Here is a 16,454-nt window from a genome sequence, read left to right as displayed (position 1 = left end):
GATCCAGAGTTTTATTTAGCTACTGAATGACTTATTTAAATAAACCTTCTTCCGCTGCATTGTAGTAAGAGAATGTCACGAAACACTATTGTGATGGTAAAGTCGGCCTCTGTCGTCCACAGGTGTGGCTGGACCTGCTGAAGCCGACGCTGAAACAGATCAGACGTAAGTAGCTCACAGATGCTCAGAAATGACCTCAAGTGTAATTATGACATTGAAAGTTCGTGGTACATCTTCCCAAATGACAAGTGTTAGAAAATGAGAAGTTAGATCTTGGCCCTTGAAGTTTGACAGTTATTTGGTTAATGTTGCATACACAGAGACTGAAGTCTTCTTGAATCAGGCACTGGATAGGATAACAGGAGAATGTTTGGTCTGCCTCTTCTTCTGAATCTGTACTTACCCTCCTCCCGCCCCTCGGTTCTCACCCATATCCCGTTATTTCCCTCCCTCAGGGCCTAAAAACACCATCCTCCGTTTCGTGGTGAAGTTCTTCCCTCCTGACCACACACAGCTCATGGAGGAGCTGACTCGGTAGGTCTCCACGTTGCAGAAAACCACACCTTTCTGAAGAGGAGGGTTTTGCCCGCCCTCCAGGGGGATTTTTAAACACCATATACAGTTTATAGCTGTATCGGTGGCCCTTCTTCAACATGTTTGGATTTTGTTTTGTATTTTTAGTTGCCTCTTAACATTTACAACACGTTTATATCCGCATACCACAACATCTAACAAGGTTATTCTTCCCTTTTCTGGAGCCAAACAAGACATTTTAGTCTGTCGTCTTGGAACCAGGCTCATAAAAACATGTGTTGTTCCAAAATAGCTGAAAGCATGCTAAACAGCCGGTCGTACTGCAAAGGATTGTAGTTTTTTACTCTGGGAGACATATTCTCATTTCAAACTAATGTAAGACCGCCGGCAGAAACTGGAGAAGCATCCAAAGATTAGATTATGTAGGATAAATGTTCACATTCCATCTATTGTGGGTAAACTATCAGCGACCATCTTGTCTGCCCTTTTTTTAAAAGAGTCGACTGCGCCGTTTGCGGCCGTCTAACTAAACTCGGGGTTTCAGCAACACAATGCCGATACCGACTGATTCCTCATCTTCCCACGGTGCAGCGCTTGCCCCGACATGCCCAGCTGGATTTACTCGACTCAAAAGGAAAGCAGGAAGTGTTAGCTCTGGTCTGAGAGGGGAAAATTCGTTGTAATCCTTGAGTCACATCTTCGCCTTTCCCTCAGACACACACACACACACATAGGATTCACAGGAAGTAATCCAGTGTTACTGTGTGTAGTATCAGCTTCACTGTGTCAGAGCGTCGATTTCATATGTTTGTCAGCTGACTAGGAATGGGTGATATGGACAAGAAGCTGACAGGGGTGTTTATTTCTTGTTCCAGTGGCTTCCACATTTGTTCTTCAGGAGTTGATTTGAGGATAAATGTCTAATTTAAATCGCAGTTTGTAATATTTTCGATGAAGAGCTGCAGGTGATCTCCAGTCCTCCAGTGGCTCTGTGCAGGATAATATGACTTCTTTAAATCTACACAAACTTGTTGGCTGCAGATACACCAGCTCATGCCTGACATGGAAGCTGCTCGGTTCACTGTTATGTATTAAAACTTAAAATCAACAACAGCATACTGTGAAATGCTGCTTCTCATCTGGACACTTTATTGTCCTGTGGTGTGCCAGCTGAGTCCATTTATTAAACAGGAAGCGGGCCCACTCTCTTTGTTCTGCTGTCACTGTGTTAATCTGCTGTCAGTGTGACAACATGCAGACCAAACATGGAAACAGGCAGATGGAGGGAAGATTTGTTTGGGGATACATCAGCCTGTCATTGGCTTTGTATTAAAACGGAACCCTGGTAAATGGGCTGCATTTATAAAGTCCTTCTCTGTTCTTATTTGGGATTGAACCAGTGATCTCCTGAGCCACAGATGCTCTAGCTGTGACACAACACTGGCCAGCCACTGTACGTTTCAGTTGAATGTTGTTATACTGTATGTTGTCGCTGTAGATGCATTCTCCTCAAAAGACATTTCTCTCTAAATTGGCCTGCCGTACCTACACAATAAAAGCCCCTGCTGTTCTTCCTCCCAGGGCAGATATAAAACGATATAGAGTCTCACCGAAACCTCATTAACTCTATCATTGAGGTAATGACACAGTTATAGAAAGGTTGAAGTGGATATTACATAAAATGGTCCATTGAGCAAACGCTCATGGATGCACTGTGAATCTGTACCTCAGGCGGGCGCTGTCGAGCTGGAGGTTTAAAAGCGCGCATGTGGGAGAAATGTCGAATTGACTACGGTTAATTTTGCCCATTTTCTTACAAGATGTGTGTTTTTCTCTTCAGTAGTTTCCCTAAAGATGTGCAGCAAACGCTCCGAGCAACACACTGAAAAGGGATTGTCACTTTACGTGGGCTTGTGTATGTTGAGTCAGAGTGTTATTATCAATAGGTTTTAAGCTAAGCTGTCGTCACACCACCTACACACCCCTCTATGCTTTATGATGCTGCCTCTGCTGTTTCTCGGCAAGTGCGGCGTCATGACCTGGCAGCACGTACATGGACGTGCAGTGCGTGACTCTGCTCATGAGCTCCAGATCATGCAATAAGAAGCAGACTCTGTAATTATTAACAGAAAAGGAGCCTTTTTCCAATTAAGGAACAGTTTGTCGCCAGGAGATGCAATATATCAGCAGTGTGTGTGTGTGTGTGTGTGTGTGTGTGTGTGTCTAAATGTCAAAGTAATAGAATTGCTTTCAACAATGTAACCTGTCTGTCTGTGCCTTTTCCCTTTCTACTTCCCCTTTCCTCCCACACTCTCCTCTTTGTCCTCTCTACCTCCGTTTCACTTTTCTCCAGGTATCTGTTCGCCCTGCAGATTAAGCGCGACCTCGCCTGCGGTCGCCTCATCTGCAACGACACCAGCGCCGCCCTCATGGTCTCCCACATCATTCAGTGTAAGTGCAGCACATGCAGGGGTCGCATTGGCAGTTTGACATGTTTTTCACAACACGCACCACGTCGCATCACATGTCACATACGATCAAATTGAACTTGATTTCTTGCCACTTTATTTCAATACAGTTAGACATGATAAAATGAAGAATCGAGTCAAGTAGACGTTTATTTACAATGCACATTTTAAAATGATCACACTGGAACAAATGCAATCAAGGTATCAACCTGAGGATGCATCACTACTTCCTTTCGTGCATCACGTTCTAAATATTATGTGAAAATAGTCCCTTTGATGTAAAACCTGCTAATATTAAAATATCACTGCAAATATTCAGTTATTGCGTGTACTGGATAAATACAAAGAGCATCATATCAACACAAAGCTGCCTCTCACTGGGTCTAACAGTTGACACTAATGAGAAGAGGGTCTCGGCTCGCTCCAGCAGGACAGATGCTTGCCAGCATGGTACCGCGATCGAACCGTCGCCCTCCTGCCTCTTTGTCTTCCTCAGTCCTTATCAATAACATCAATTATTAATATTCCCCTACATGGAAAACTAGTATCATTAAACGTGATGTTTGAAAGAAGTCAACACTGTGTGGGAGCCGTTTCCCACCGAACGTTGTTATTCAGTGTGTGGAGGAGATAGAATTTACGGGTTGCGGTGCTCGCTGCGGCACGCCATGCTTGAAGGATATCACTGGGTTGCCGTGGTAACCGTCAGTGCTGGCATGTGTGTGTGCACCTGCGGGTGGCACAGCGCGAGTGGTTGTTATTGAACAGATGGAGGCTCGCATCAGCACACTGCATGTACAGTGGATGAGATTGAGATGGAGTATATACAAGATTAAAACGAGCGGAACAGGTAATGATAATAAATCATAACACATGATCTTTATCTGTTCTTCCTGTAGCCACGCGCTTCCTCTCTCACCTTCGTTTCTCCTCTCCTCTTTCTCACTCCAAATAAATATTGAATACTCACCCGTCCGCCAACACTCTCCCCTCCCCCACACACTCTTTTCCTCCTTCAGCGGAGATCGGAGACTTCGATGAGACCCAGAGCTGGCAGCATCTCCTCCACAATAAGTATCTGCCCGACCAGGACGCCATCAGAGACAAGGTCACCGACTGCCACCGCAAGCATGTGTGAGTTGTTGCATGCACAGTTCAGAGAAGTGCCAAAGCTGCTGTGTGTATACAGTCATGAGAGGTGCTCTTGTCTATGAAATGTCTTGTAAAAGAAGATAATTGTGATTTGATTATAGAAATAGTATCTATTTTTTTTTTTTTACTAATGTTCTAAATATAAACAAAAGTGTCCAACAATGGTACACGTGTTCTGCACAGCCTTTAATAGCAGGAATTAAATAAGAATTGAGGTCATTTCAGCAGTTACAAGAGCAGCAGTGTTTACCTGAAATAGCAGGTCAAGATTATCCCTTCTCAGAAAACGATACTTAGCAGAGCTTTAGTCTGACTGGGGTTTCCTGGTGTCGTTGAGATTGAAGCTGTCAGGAGACGTTGTTTTTTCACACACACGCACACATTAAACAATTACACCCAACCTATACCTCTCTCTCCTGCAGAGATGTTTATCTCCTAAACCACAACTGCTCACACACGCCCACATTCATGTGGACACACACACGCACACTTTAATCTCTCCCCCGCAGAGGTGGCTATCTACAAACAAAGTACTTGGCCCTGCCTCTGTGCCCTTGGGACACACACAAGCACACACACACACACACACACACACACACACACACACAGATAAATGCATTTTCCCTGTTTTCTAGAAATATAAATTCCCCTTCAGCCCGTCCTCAACTACAGATAATCTCAGACTTGTTGATTCTTTTCTGTCACGGTCACACTCTTCACAGCGCACACCCTTTCCCCTCGTCTCTCTGGGCTCCCTCTCTCCTTCCCCTTCCCTCCTCAAGTCCCTCAGCACCCCCCTGGCGACGCAGGAAGGAAGTGGCCAATTCAGCAGCTTATACAGGAAACAGGAAGCTATTTTCAGATTTTTTTTTTTACTTGTATTGTGGCAGATTTCTTTCCGGGCACTGACATCTGATCCTGTGGTGTATTTCAAGACTTTCTACTTTTGGTAACCAGCTGGAACTGAAACTTGGAATGGTTCCCCTCTCAAATCTGGCAGATTGAAACAATCACACATGTGGTGAAGGATATTGATGAGCAGTCAAATCATGGCAGCAACAGCCCACTGTGCTCTGGAGAGTTAAGCATGTGGAACTTAATCTTCAAGTCAACAGATGAGAAGGAGAAGAAACTATGAATGCTTGAGAAAGAGTCACATAGGATGCTGATTGATTGATGGAAAATTACTGTACTGATAGATCGCTCTCCTCCTTAGTGGGCAGACTCCTGCGGAATCGGACTACCAGCTGCTGGAAATCGCCCGGCGGCTGGAAATGTACGGCGTTCGTCTGCACCCAGCCAAGGACAGAGAGGGATCAAAGCTCAGCCTGTCGGTGGCACACACCGGGGTGCTGGTCTTCCAGGTACAACAGATACTTTGCCGAGTATCAAGTATAGAACATATTTATAAAGCAACCTGCTCCAATTTACAGAGAAATGTGTCTCAGTTGCAATGCCCCAAAAACTCCACTAGAATATTTGAGTTTGAAGGGTTTTACTTGTAGAATTCTCTTGTGGCACCAAATTCTGGTTCCAAAATCCTGCCTGAAATCCTAAAATAGTTAGAAGTTGTCGCGGGGACAAGCAAACGGCTGTAAATCTCAGCTTGACGTCAATTCCTCAAATAGTTTCTCCCAAAAAAAGGGATATATATATTATTTAGCAGTATCTATGATGTTTTCCTAAGGACCCAGCCAACAGCAGAGTGTGTAGAAGTTGCAGTCAGTGTGTACTGGTTAAACTTAGGCCACCCCTTGTTTCAAAGACTTCCTGCAATAAGTTTGGACCAAAAGCGAAGATCCACCCTCTTCTAACCACTCTGACCCGAATTGTGTTAAAAAGTCTGCGCTAGTGTTTGGATCTTTAGTTTTATTAGTTAATTTATCCTTGAGGTTTTGTGGCAAGACTACACCCAGCTTAGCAGGGCCGAAGAATGGAGAGAAGCACCGAGAATATTTTATTGTTATACCAAGAGTTTATTTTATTGAGTCAAGCTGAAACTGTGTGTTTTAGGGGTAAATCTAAAAGCTATACAGAAGAAAAAGTGATTTTGCATTTGAAGTCCTTTTATCTTTGTTTTCCTGTAAGATAACAGATGGTGAATATTAACCACCTTCTCATAATATCCTCTCCTTTACTTCAGGGCTACACCAAGATCAACGCCTTCAACTGGTCCAAGATTCGCAAGCTGAGCTTCAAACGCAAGAGGTTCCTGATTAAGCTGCGAGCCGACCCCGCTGTAAGTCTATATGACTTTCTTACAGTCCTTCAATTTTCTGTCTCCCCCCTTCTTCTCTCGTCCTTCTTTTCATTTACTTCTAATATCACGTGGACCTCAGTCCTGTCTCGCTCCCATGCTCACGTCTGCCTGTGCGTCCCGCAGCAGAACGCGCACCACGACACGCTGGAGTTCGCCATGGCCAGCAGGGACTGTTGCAAGATCTTCTGGAAGATCAGCGTCGAGTATCACGCCTTCTTCCGGCTCTTCGAGGAGCCCAAGGCCAAACCCAAGCCCATCCTCTTCACCAGAGGGTCCTCATTCCGCTTCAGGTCAGGAGAGGCTGGAGATGTGACGGCTCTTTGTTTGCCTTTGTCTGCAATTTGTTTTCTCATCAGCCGCTTTGTCCCTGCAGTGGTCGAACTCAGAAGCAGGTCATCGACTACGTGAAAGACTCGGAGCTCAAGAAAGTTCCATTTGAAAGGTGAAGCTCCACCCTTCATTAGAGACAGGTCCTCCTTACCCAGCATCCATCACGTCGCAGTTCATTGTTGTAGCAGTTTGCTGATGGTTTTACCTCGTCTTTCTCATCTGCTGTTTTCAGGAAGCACAGTAAGGTTCTGTCCCACAGCGGCATGTCCCCTCTGTCTTCGTCCTTCAGATTACAAGTGCCAAAAGAGGTAACGCAGACTTCAGTACGCCTTTTAACCTTTATTTACCTTGGAAAGTTTCCTCTCATTATCTTATATTCTCCATATTCGTTTCTTCTTTGCAGAATGCCATGTCTGCCATGTTAGTAGACCAGCCTGACTCAGCCAGTTTGAGCCATCGAGCTGAGACGAACGGTTCAGAGGAGCCGCCGCCGGTTGTGTCCTCCTCAAACGGTTTCCAAGATATACCGGTGGCTCCTGGCTCGGAGCCGATTCAGTCCAGACGGAACCACAGCAGCACTGGATCAGCGCCGGACCAGCACCTCCTCAACCCAGGTCCATCCTGCAGGACAAACAAAGGCAGCAGCTCCTCTATCCCTTACATAGACTGCAGCGACATAGACAGTGAATGTGATGTTACTAAGAACACCAGGGCCCCAAGGGGCCACAGCAATGCAAATGACAGCAATGAGGATGAGCCTGCGGTGTATAATAATAAGCGCGGTGGTAGCGGTCGTAATGAGGGGCAAGCTGGGAGTTTGTTTGGGGTTGTGAATGGGTTCTACCACACCAATCACCAGGGGCTGCAGCAGCAGCAGCAGCAGGGTATGCTGGGTAACAGAAGTCATGTAGATCAGTCTCCTGTGTCGAACAAGTTAAATCTGAGTCATGGGCAAACCGAGGAGGACATTTTGTCCAATGGGGGTTCGTTTCACGGCCGTCTCCCGCTGCACAGCACCTTGTTGGATGAGATCTTTCAGGGTCGAGACAAGCGAGGGTTAGGTCGACCTTTAGGGTCTGGCACTCGCAGTCAGTGCTCCAGCCCGGTGATCAGCAGCTTCCACCACCGCACCAACTCGCTCAGTCACGCCGAGATGACAAACGGCCACAATGGTCACAACGGTCAGCCGCGCTCAGGTACGCGATGGGACGCAGTGGGCCTTCTTTTCAGTAAACAACCCGGCACGGTTCCCATGGAAGCCCCCGCTGTCCCGCCGTCGCCCCACCCACCGAACCACTACGGCAGCTACTCCCCGATAACCTCAAACCGCACGCCGCTACATTTGTCCAAACACTATAGCAACAACAACGTGAGAAATCGCTCCGATACTGATCCGTTCATTCTTAGCCAGCTGACGAGTACCCCCATGCACCACCGGGACCCTCACCGCCCCGGGCTGCACGTCCAAGCCCCGTGCTCTGCCCCGACGGAGCGTAGGGTGATCGTTACGAACGGCAACCACACGAGTAACCTCGCGGTGCCGGGTCAGGCGCGATCCAGCACGCCGCAGCGGTTGTTTGGCCGCCAGGGAAACCCCCCCACAAACAAGCACAAAAATCTGAACCAGCCGGTACAGATGATTGACGGCTCCGACAGCAGCGGCACCGACACAAGCGACACGGAGTCGGACACCGGCAGCAGCGCGTACAGCCAGCCGCTAATGTACGGCAACCCGGCCGCCGTCAGCTCCCTGAATTCGGTGAACTCCAATGTGGCCCACTCGTCGCCGCTGCCTCGCCGCAAGTTCTCCTTCGGGAGTCGGCAGCTTGAGGAGGGGGTGGACGGGGAGGGAGAGGAGGGAGGATGCTACCGCTTTAATGAGGAAGATAACGGCGGCCGGGTTTTCAGCTGCTGAGACGGATTTGTTTAAGAAGCAGCCGAGCCTCGAATCATCCATTGTTATGAAAAACAAATCTAATCCTGTTATGTAGGAATCATAATCAATACAATTACAGATATTTGACTGGTTTAAATCTTATCTCTCAGAAAACCAGTCCATCGATCTTTGCATATTAATATGGAAATCGTTCTAGTTCACCGTTTTACACTAGATTTTCTGTGATACACTTTTTTAATCAAATGGTTTCACACATTTGTAGAGTTTTGGACGTATTTTTAACTGAATAGAAAGCGGCTTTGCTGTGATTCATCCGATATTTGTAAACCTCCCAATCCCCAGGGTTTTTGTAATTTTCAATCCAGTTAAACTTTACACGTTGAAACTTTTGCTGGCTATTCGTCTTAAGGATACTGGTTAAAGAAGCCTTGAGGCCATTTAGCCGGAGTTGTGAGAAGTTACAAAACGAGCAAAGGGGACGGTTTAAGGAAAACCTTCCTTACAATGTGCCATAACTTGTGTAGACCGATTTTGAAGGGAATTATCCTTTTTCTTAAGAAGTAATCGCTGTAATCAATTAACAGCACTGATGTAATCCCAGTCAGTTTAATCCGTTTAGGAGAAATTAGCCAAGTTCTGTAAATGAGATGTTTTCATGTTGAAGCCGGAGATAAAATAGATTTCTTGGTGTATTTGGTGAAATGTGACGCTTCATAGCTCGTTCTGAAAAGCTGTTGACACTAATAGGGCTCTTTTTGTAGAAATGCTGCCCCCCCCCCCCCCCCATTTGTAGTTCCCTAATGTAGCATTTCCTGTAAATCAAACTATTCTAATTATTTTACTGTCGTCTTGTGCAATAGAAGGGCTGTAAGGGAAAATGGCCGTAGAGGGATATAGTTGGAAGGGGGAGGCAGAGTGTGATTGTCCGGACCACGATATTTCCCTTTCTGTGTACATAATATTGGAGTTGTATAGTTCCTGCTAGAGGACGGATTGTACTTAGAGTGACGCACTCGACTCGTAGGCGAACGTGATTCATGTGTAAGCTAATGGGATCGGTTGAGTAGGAGTGCTGTAGCTAATGGTCGGTAATGCCTTCTTATTCGGTCGACGGCCTTTTAATTCTGAGCACTTTTTCACGCTGTCTTTCGATTGTCCGTCCGTCCGTCTGTCCGCTGGGCAGCTTGCACTGTAATCTGGATGTCTGTGGTAGAAGGTTCTCCTGTTATTCTCTTTTGTGTTCGTGGAAGAGCGAGAGATTGAATAGATTACATTTATAATCTGTATTCTCGATGATGACCGAAGCTCCACTTTCTGCTGTGGATGCGTTATCTGCTGTCGGTTTCTCTCGTCACTTCCTTCATGTCGTTCTTCTTTCTTTCTTCCACACACTCGCACGTCAGCGACGGACAACCGCACCGACTGTCGTGCACCGCCGTGACCACCTCCGGCTGTCCGCTTGGCTCGGCTCGGCCCTTGGGCATGCACGACAACAACAATAACAACCACAGAACTCACTGTTATCTTTCACTTTCTTTGAATGCTGTTTTCTCTTCTGTTCCGATGCTGTGTATTGAAACTGTGCTCACATCCCCGTCACTGTCATATGTTGGCTGTTTGCTCACACACACACACACACACACACACACTCTTTGGTGGATAACGGTAATAAAAGGAAACCGGTGCACTCTCTTGTACTGAAATTTAGCGAAAATTAATAGCAAGGTCTGTGTTTCCCAAATAAGTTTCCCAAATGTCAAAAAAGGAATAACCATTCCAGCCTTTCCATTATGAATAAAATGGATATTAGGTGTTTTTTAGCCAACACATTAAACAATTATTTAAACTATTTCAATGAAATATGGTCCACGTGTCCATGTTTTCTACTGACCTTGATCATCAGACACCAAGATATTCAAATCTCAATTTGTCCAAAACCTTAAACCAATGACATTCCCATTATCTTTACAGTTTCCATACATTCTTGACTCCCTAGAAATCCTGTAAACATAGAATTTGCACCCATTTCCAAAACCCAGGGGTTCAAGCACTGGAGAGACTAAACTGGGACGACAGCTTTTTTTTCATCCTGTAAACCTTCCCTTTCCTCAGAGCTACTGCTTCTTCCTGAAACACAATGTCCATGCTCTGTAAATGCGTTGATTTCAAGCATGTCTTTTTTTTTTTTTTTAATGGGTGACAACACTGTTTTCTCACTGTTCTTTTCTTTACTCTGACTGCATGTTAACAGGACGAGCAAAGTCCCCGCTTTCTCTGTTGTTCTGCCTTTTTGTTTTTCCACTTAATCACCCGCTGTTTTCTGTCGTGGGGCTAAAAAATGGTTTTGCATATTTAAAGAGGCTTTCCGATGCAGAGAGATATTCCAGTGAACCCTCATGATAAATTAACTGCTCCATGTTTGAAAAAAAAAGGTGCAGAAACCATTTGTTTTTATCGCTCCGAATTTTTTTTTCCCTCATTGTGCACAAGTGTGAAACGGGGCCGACTCAACCCCAGTGCTCTTATTACATGACGAGATGGCGACAGACACAAGTAAAGTGAAGCTTAATGTTAGTGTAAGTGTAAACAAAACTAAACAGATATTGATCTTTGAGAGATTTTGCAAGATGTGAAAGTCTGAGTATTGGCAGAAGATGGACACACACACACACACATCACGCACATACACACTCTGCTGAACACTGGAGTTGAGTCCGCCTTGTGTTCCCTTTCACTGCCTGTCACCGAATAGCAGCACTTCCATGGAGGCTTTTTGTTATTTCCATGAACTGTACAAACACATTGATAGATTGTGTTTTTGTTTCCAGTAAGCTTATTTCCAACTACGTTCTTTAAATTAGTCTTTTAAAATGTTGAACGTTTCAGCATCTCATTTGTGCTCCGTTCTGTTTACATACTTTTCTTTTCGAGGGATAAACCGGGCTTTGTGGCTGGTTCGCCAATCTGATTCGCAGATTGGCGGCGGCTTTACCCTGCATGTCTGGCATTCACTTGATTTCCCATGGCGCGCGCCCCAAAGCTTCAGCTCGCGGCGTTTGTTTAGCGACAGCCGCGTATCATCTCTAAAAGCATGAGATCAAAATAAATACTGGACGTGCCGAGGTCAACCTGCCGCCAGTTGAGCTGAGACCTGCCAAGAGAAGTCTTGATATCCCTGTGCAAACGAAAGGCATTGTTTGAAATAATCCATTTTCCCTCTTAAACGCACACTGTACGGCATGAGGCAGGCTGGCTCACTGGGTTTCTGTCACTCCTTGTAACACTCTGTATTCCTGCACAACCTATTTTGTTTTGTTTTTACCTCCACCATTCAGCTCTTTTTTTTTTCCAACACTGTAACTGATTGTGTGCACTAGTGTCAATAAAAAAACGACCTTGTATGTTCGAAGAAAAAAGGGACTCCGGAATTTTCTGTGGCCCCCCCCCCCCAATACCTTCATACCCCCTACAGACCCACCGGAGTCGTGGACCCCCTTCCCCGTGTTTTCGTGTCGTGGTAGCTAGACCCCTAGAGTAGTGATTTGTCGTGGTGGGCACCGTGCCCATGTGAATTTCCACACGTCTGTTTTGTGTTCGCCCGCTTGTCTTGTTTTTGTGTCTGTGTGGTGGTGAGTTCTTTTAAAGCACCGGTCACAGATCAGATTTTTTTTTTTTTACCCATGATCCAGCTTGGTGTGAAACAGTGGACTCTAGTACGGGCAAGTATGAAGTCACAACTCGTAGTCAAACCTCTGTAGTGAAAAGTAGGCTCTTAGTCTTCAGACCAGGCTCCTGTTGTCTAATCGTAGACGTCACTGCTGTTGAAGATCCTGCTGGAGTTCATCATGAGGGAAATGGAAAGACGTGATGCACTTCAAATAGCTTTTCAACTTTCAATGGGAGAATTTGCAGCTTATGGGGCTACTTCTCCCTTTTTTTTTTTTTTTTACAAATTACACTTGCTGTCAATCTGCAAATATTTGGCATGAAGTGGATTTTGCATCATTTGTCTTTTTTACTTTCCCTTATAATGCACTGATATGCTTAAACGCCTTCAGTATAACACGTAGCTTCTTACTAACCTGCCACCTCGAAATCAATAGTTCTTTCCCCATCCTTCCATCTTTGCTGTGTAGACGTGGCCTTGAGTTAAGGGATCGTAGCATTTTTTTGTCCTGTGGCGACCTGCTGGAACACAACCGCCGCTCATTGTGGGTCCTGACTCATAGTTAAAGATTGTCGGCGTAGGATGGTGGGTGCATGAAATCCACTGCCACGCCGAGCGGTGACGGGTGATTCAGAGAACACGCTCGCATCTTGAGCTTCTAAAAGCGGAAGCCTTCTCCTCACAGTGGCAGTGAATTTCCTGAATCCATCTTTTATAGCGCACATACAGAATCCACAGTGACACCATCCCTTCTCCGCTCCTGCCATCTTATCTCACTCTTTTTCTCTTCCCGTCCTCATCCCCCCCCCCCCCCCCCCCCCTCCCTTTTTTCCACTGTCCTGTCTTTCCCTCACCGCAGGAAGTCCCGGCTCCGACGACTCTCCGCTGGGTAGTCCCCGCCTGGCGGTGAACGGCAACGGCTCGATGAACGGACAGGGCATGGGCAGCACCGGTGCCCTGGGCCCGGGTCAGATCGCCGAGGGGCAGCAGTTATCGCCGCTCACCAGCCCGCTGCTCACCGAGGCCGGATACGTCCGCAACGAGGATGAGGAGGAGGCGAGGAGGAAGGTGGGCAGAATGGAGGATGAGCACAATCCCCACTCCCCCCTTACATTTGTCCCTGGTTTTTATTTCTACTATTTCTAATTCTACTTTTAAGAACTTCTTAACCTGCAGAACTTGATGAACAAAACCGTGTGTGTACAGTTCTTTGATCAAATAGATGTGTTGACTGATGGATCCGTCCAATCTTTCCGTTTGTGTCCAGAAGTTTCCCACAGACAAGGCCTACTTCATCGCCAAGGAGCTGCTGACCACGGAGCGGACCTACCTCAACGACCTGCAGGTCGTCACAGAGGTGAGGACTTTGAGACATGTCCCCGGGACGGTGTCTCGACCCACGCGTTCCGTCCTATTCGTGTAGCTGCACAGCCCCCGAGACACGGAGAGCCAAGTTTGGTCTCTTGGAAGCCCTCAGATGTGGATTAGTGAGTCAAGGCCGGTCTTTTGAAAGGAGCATGTGTTGACAATGAGTCAAGATTCTGGTTTGTGCGATCCTACGCCTGGAATCGGGCAGACTCCTGTGTTTTTCCAGGCGGAAATATCAGGAAGTTGAAAATAGCATGACCAAGGAGCTCAAAGTCTGTCATGTGACATTCCGATTAAATTGTGTTATTCCTTTGCTCTTGATTGCCAACCTGAGAAGTTGGCTCCATGTGCGTTTAGTTTGGACCCGGACTGATGACGGCCCTGAAGCCAGCATGTTAAAGCTCCTTGTGTTTTTTTTTTTTATATTGACAGTCAGCTCCCTTTCCTCCATCAAGCTTGTGTCTTGTTTGTTCTTCAAGCTCAAAAAGACCATTAGCTCCACCCTCTTTTTGTGGTTCACAAGTAAAACCACTAAGAGAGGGAAAAGTCACTGCGCTCCACCTGAATCTTGGGATGAAAAGTGCAGCTGAATGTGATTCCTCAACTGTCTGTGTTGTTCCCCCAGAAATTAGAAGGGCTTTGCAGCGGGGGTAACGCCGAGCATTGTGGGAAATCACATTTTAAAGCACCTGCCTGCATCGCCTTCATACAGAGACGCCGACCCTGAGCCGCTGACCTCGGCGTGCAGCAGAAAAACGATATCTCATTTCCCCCTCTCCCGTGTCTCTCTCTCTCCGTCGCCACTGTTTTCCTCCCTCTTTGATGTGGGAAGAAGGCGTGCGCTGGCGCTTTAAAAAAAAACAACCTCTTAAATATTTTCTTTGGCTGGCACCGCCGTGGCCTGAGGTCCCACACCCTTCCCTCCCTTCCTCTCTTCCTCTTCTAACAGCTGGGCGGCCTTCTGTCTGCGCCGCTGTCATAATCGCTGGTGATTTCCTCTGAGGGGGGGGCATATAACACCTCTGTGTCAGGGGTTGTCGTGCGCTCTCTTCGGGCCGTGAGGATCATGTTTTGTGTGTCTGTGTGTCTGTGTGTGTGCAGTTGATGGATTTCCAAAACGTCAACATGCTCTAAAATCAGAGCACTCATTTTTTGACACACTGTTCTCTTCTCTGGGGGGGTCTGCTGGGATCATAACAGTTTCTCGTGTGTGTGTGTGTGTGTCCATCACAGTCCTTCCAGAGCTCTGTGGGCAAGGACGAGGCGTTCCCAGAGTCCGTCCAGAACCTGATCTCGTCCAGCTACGACCCGGTCCACAAGTTCCACCAGGGATTCCTCAAAGAGGTGGAGCAGCGGCTGGCACAGTGGTCAGTGCCCGTTCACTCCCATGATCTGTATTTGACACAGTTTTTAGTATTTCCTGCAGAATTCTCTTGAACTATAATAATACGATAGAATTATGAATTAAAAATATCCACACGAATAAGGGCATCTTATGTTAAAGTTTAAATGTCTGAAAATGCTTATTTTAGATATTTTACTAATAAAATGAAAGCGGGGGAAAAAGAATGAATCAGATTTGTTTTTAAACCAGATTAGTTCTGTACAGTTTGCTTTTTGCCGACTGAAAGGAAGGAGGACAAATCAGAGTTTTGAGTTTAATACGTCTAATTGGCATGCCATTAACACCATGTGCCGTTTTTATTCACATTCAGTAAACGATATGCGGTGGAGCTCAAGTTTTAGTTTGTGACGTCACTGCATGGGAACCAGTGCACACACACACACACACACACACACACTCATGGCCGCCCTCATCTCCTCCTGTGGGAATCTGCGCCGTGTTATTTTACGTAATGACAGACGGGAGGACAAACCGTGCGTTTGGAGCCGGACCAAGGTCCTCCTGGGAAAGATGAATGGGGTGAATTTAGAATTTAGAAATTTTCCAGTCCTGTGTGAGGAACTTTGCTCTGACCTGACACCTACTGGTCGATACGTGCTACTGCAATATTGTCTTTTTGTCTTTTCACAGGGAGGGTCGCTCCAACGCCCACATTAAGGGAGACTATCAGCGGATCGGTGATGTTCTACTGAAGAACATTCAGGGTCTGAGGGTAGCTATGTCTCCCTTACACTTATTCCAGTCATTGTTTATGAGAACAGGTGATTTTAAAATGTTTCCATATCGTTAAACTCTCTCTCGTCCCTTTTGCATGTGCAGCAGTTGACCGTTCAGCTCCAGAAACATTCCGAGTGTCTGGTTGAACTGGAACGTGCCTGCAGGTGAGGGAACTAAAGTCTCAAACATGCAAATGTTATTGGCTGGTGAAAAGGAGCAGCAGGAAATGAATGCATCAGACGTTTGGGTGAAATTATACATTTAAGGAGAGGTTGTGTTTCTTGTTTTGAAACTTCTAATTACGAGAATTAAGATTCAGAACGTAAAGCAGTAAGAAACAACCCATTTCTACTTCGTCCTCACAGTCTTTGAGATCCTCATTTGCTTTGCATGAGGGGAAATAAAAGAAGAGAGAGATTTAATACCCAAACTTTATCCCCCAAAAAAAACCTCAGGTCCAGTCGCAAGGTGGAGACTCTGTGTCGAGACTTTGAGCAGCAGCGGGTTTGCTACCTGCCCTTCAACATCTTCCTGCTGCGACCGCTCCATCGCCTGCTGCACTACAAGCTCATCCTGGAGCGGCTGTGCAAGCACTACCCCCCCACGCACGACGACTTCAGGGACTCTCGAGGTGAGGAGACAGGGTGAGGAGGAAG

General features: G+C 46.3%; 1 protein-coding gene across 2 annotated transcripts in view; it reads left to right on the top strand.

The window, feature by feature from the left end:
- Positions 1-16,454, top strand: part of LOC133933239 (FERM, ARHGEF and pleckstrin domain-containing protein 1-like) — a 48,476-nt gene that overhangs the window by 26,284 nt on the left and 5,738 nt on the right. The window contains exons 4-19 of one of the 2 annotated variants that reach the window (XM_062380192.1): positions 123-165; positions 456-534; positions 2,888-2,985; positions 4,022-4,136; positions 5,371-5,518; positions 6,298-6,393; positions 6,538-6,704; positions 6,788-6,856; positions 6,977-7,052; positions 7,148-7,358; positions 13,168-13,376; positions 13,579-13,665; positions 14,910-15,043; positions 15,712-15,793; positions 15,901-15,962; positions 16,254-16,429. In XM_062380192.1, coding sequence (XP_062236176.1) covers positions 123-165; positions 456-534; positions 2,888-2,985; positions 4,022-4,136; positions 5,371-5,518; positions 6,298-6,393; positions 6,538-6,704; positions 6,788-6,856; positions 6,977-7,052; positions 7,148-7,358; positions 13,168-13,376; positions 13,579-13,665; positions 14,910-15,043; positions 15,712-15,793; positions 15,901-15,962; positions 16,254-16,429 — 1,852 coding nt within the window. Of the gene's footprint in view, positions 1-122; positions 166-455; positions 535-2,887; positions 2,986-4,021; positions 4,137-5,370; positions 5,519-6,297; positions 6,394-6,537; positions 6,705-6,787; positions 6,857-6,976; positions 7,053-7,147; positions 7,359-13,167; positions 13,377-13,575; positions 13,666-14,909; positions 15,044-15,711; positions 15,794-15,900; positions 15,963-16,253; positions 16,430-16,454 lie in introns of both variants that reach the window. The other variant, XM_062380191.1, reaches the window with a different exon arrangement.

Source organism: Platichthys flesus, chromosome 22, assembly GCF_949316205.1.
Source record: "Platichthys flesus chromosome 22, fPlaFle2.1, whole genome shotgun sequence".
Classification (NCBI taxonomy): domain Eukaryota; kingdom Metazoa; phylum Chordata; class Actinopteri; order Pleuronectiformes; family Pleuronectidae; genus Platichthys; species Platichthys flesus.
The sequence above is the reverse complement of the archived record's forward strand: the minus strand, read 5'-3'. Positions and strand labels throughout refer to the sequence as shown.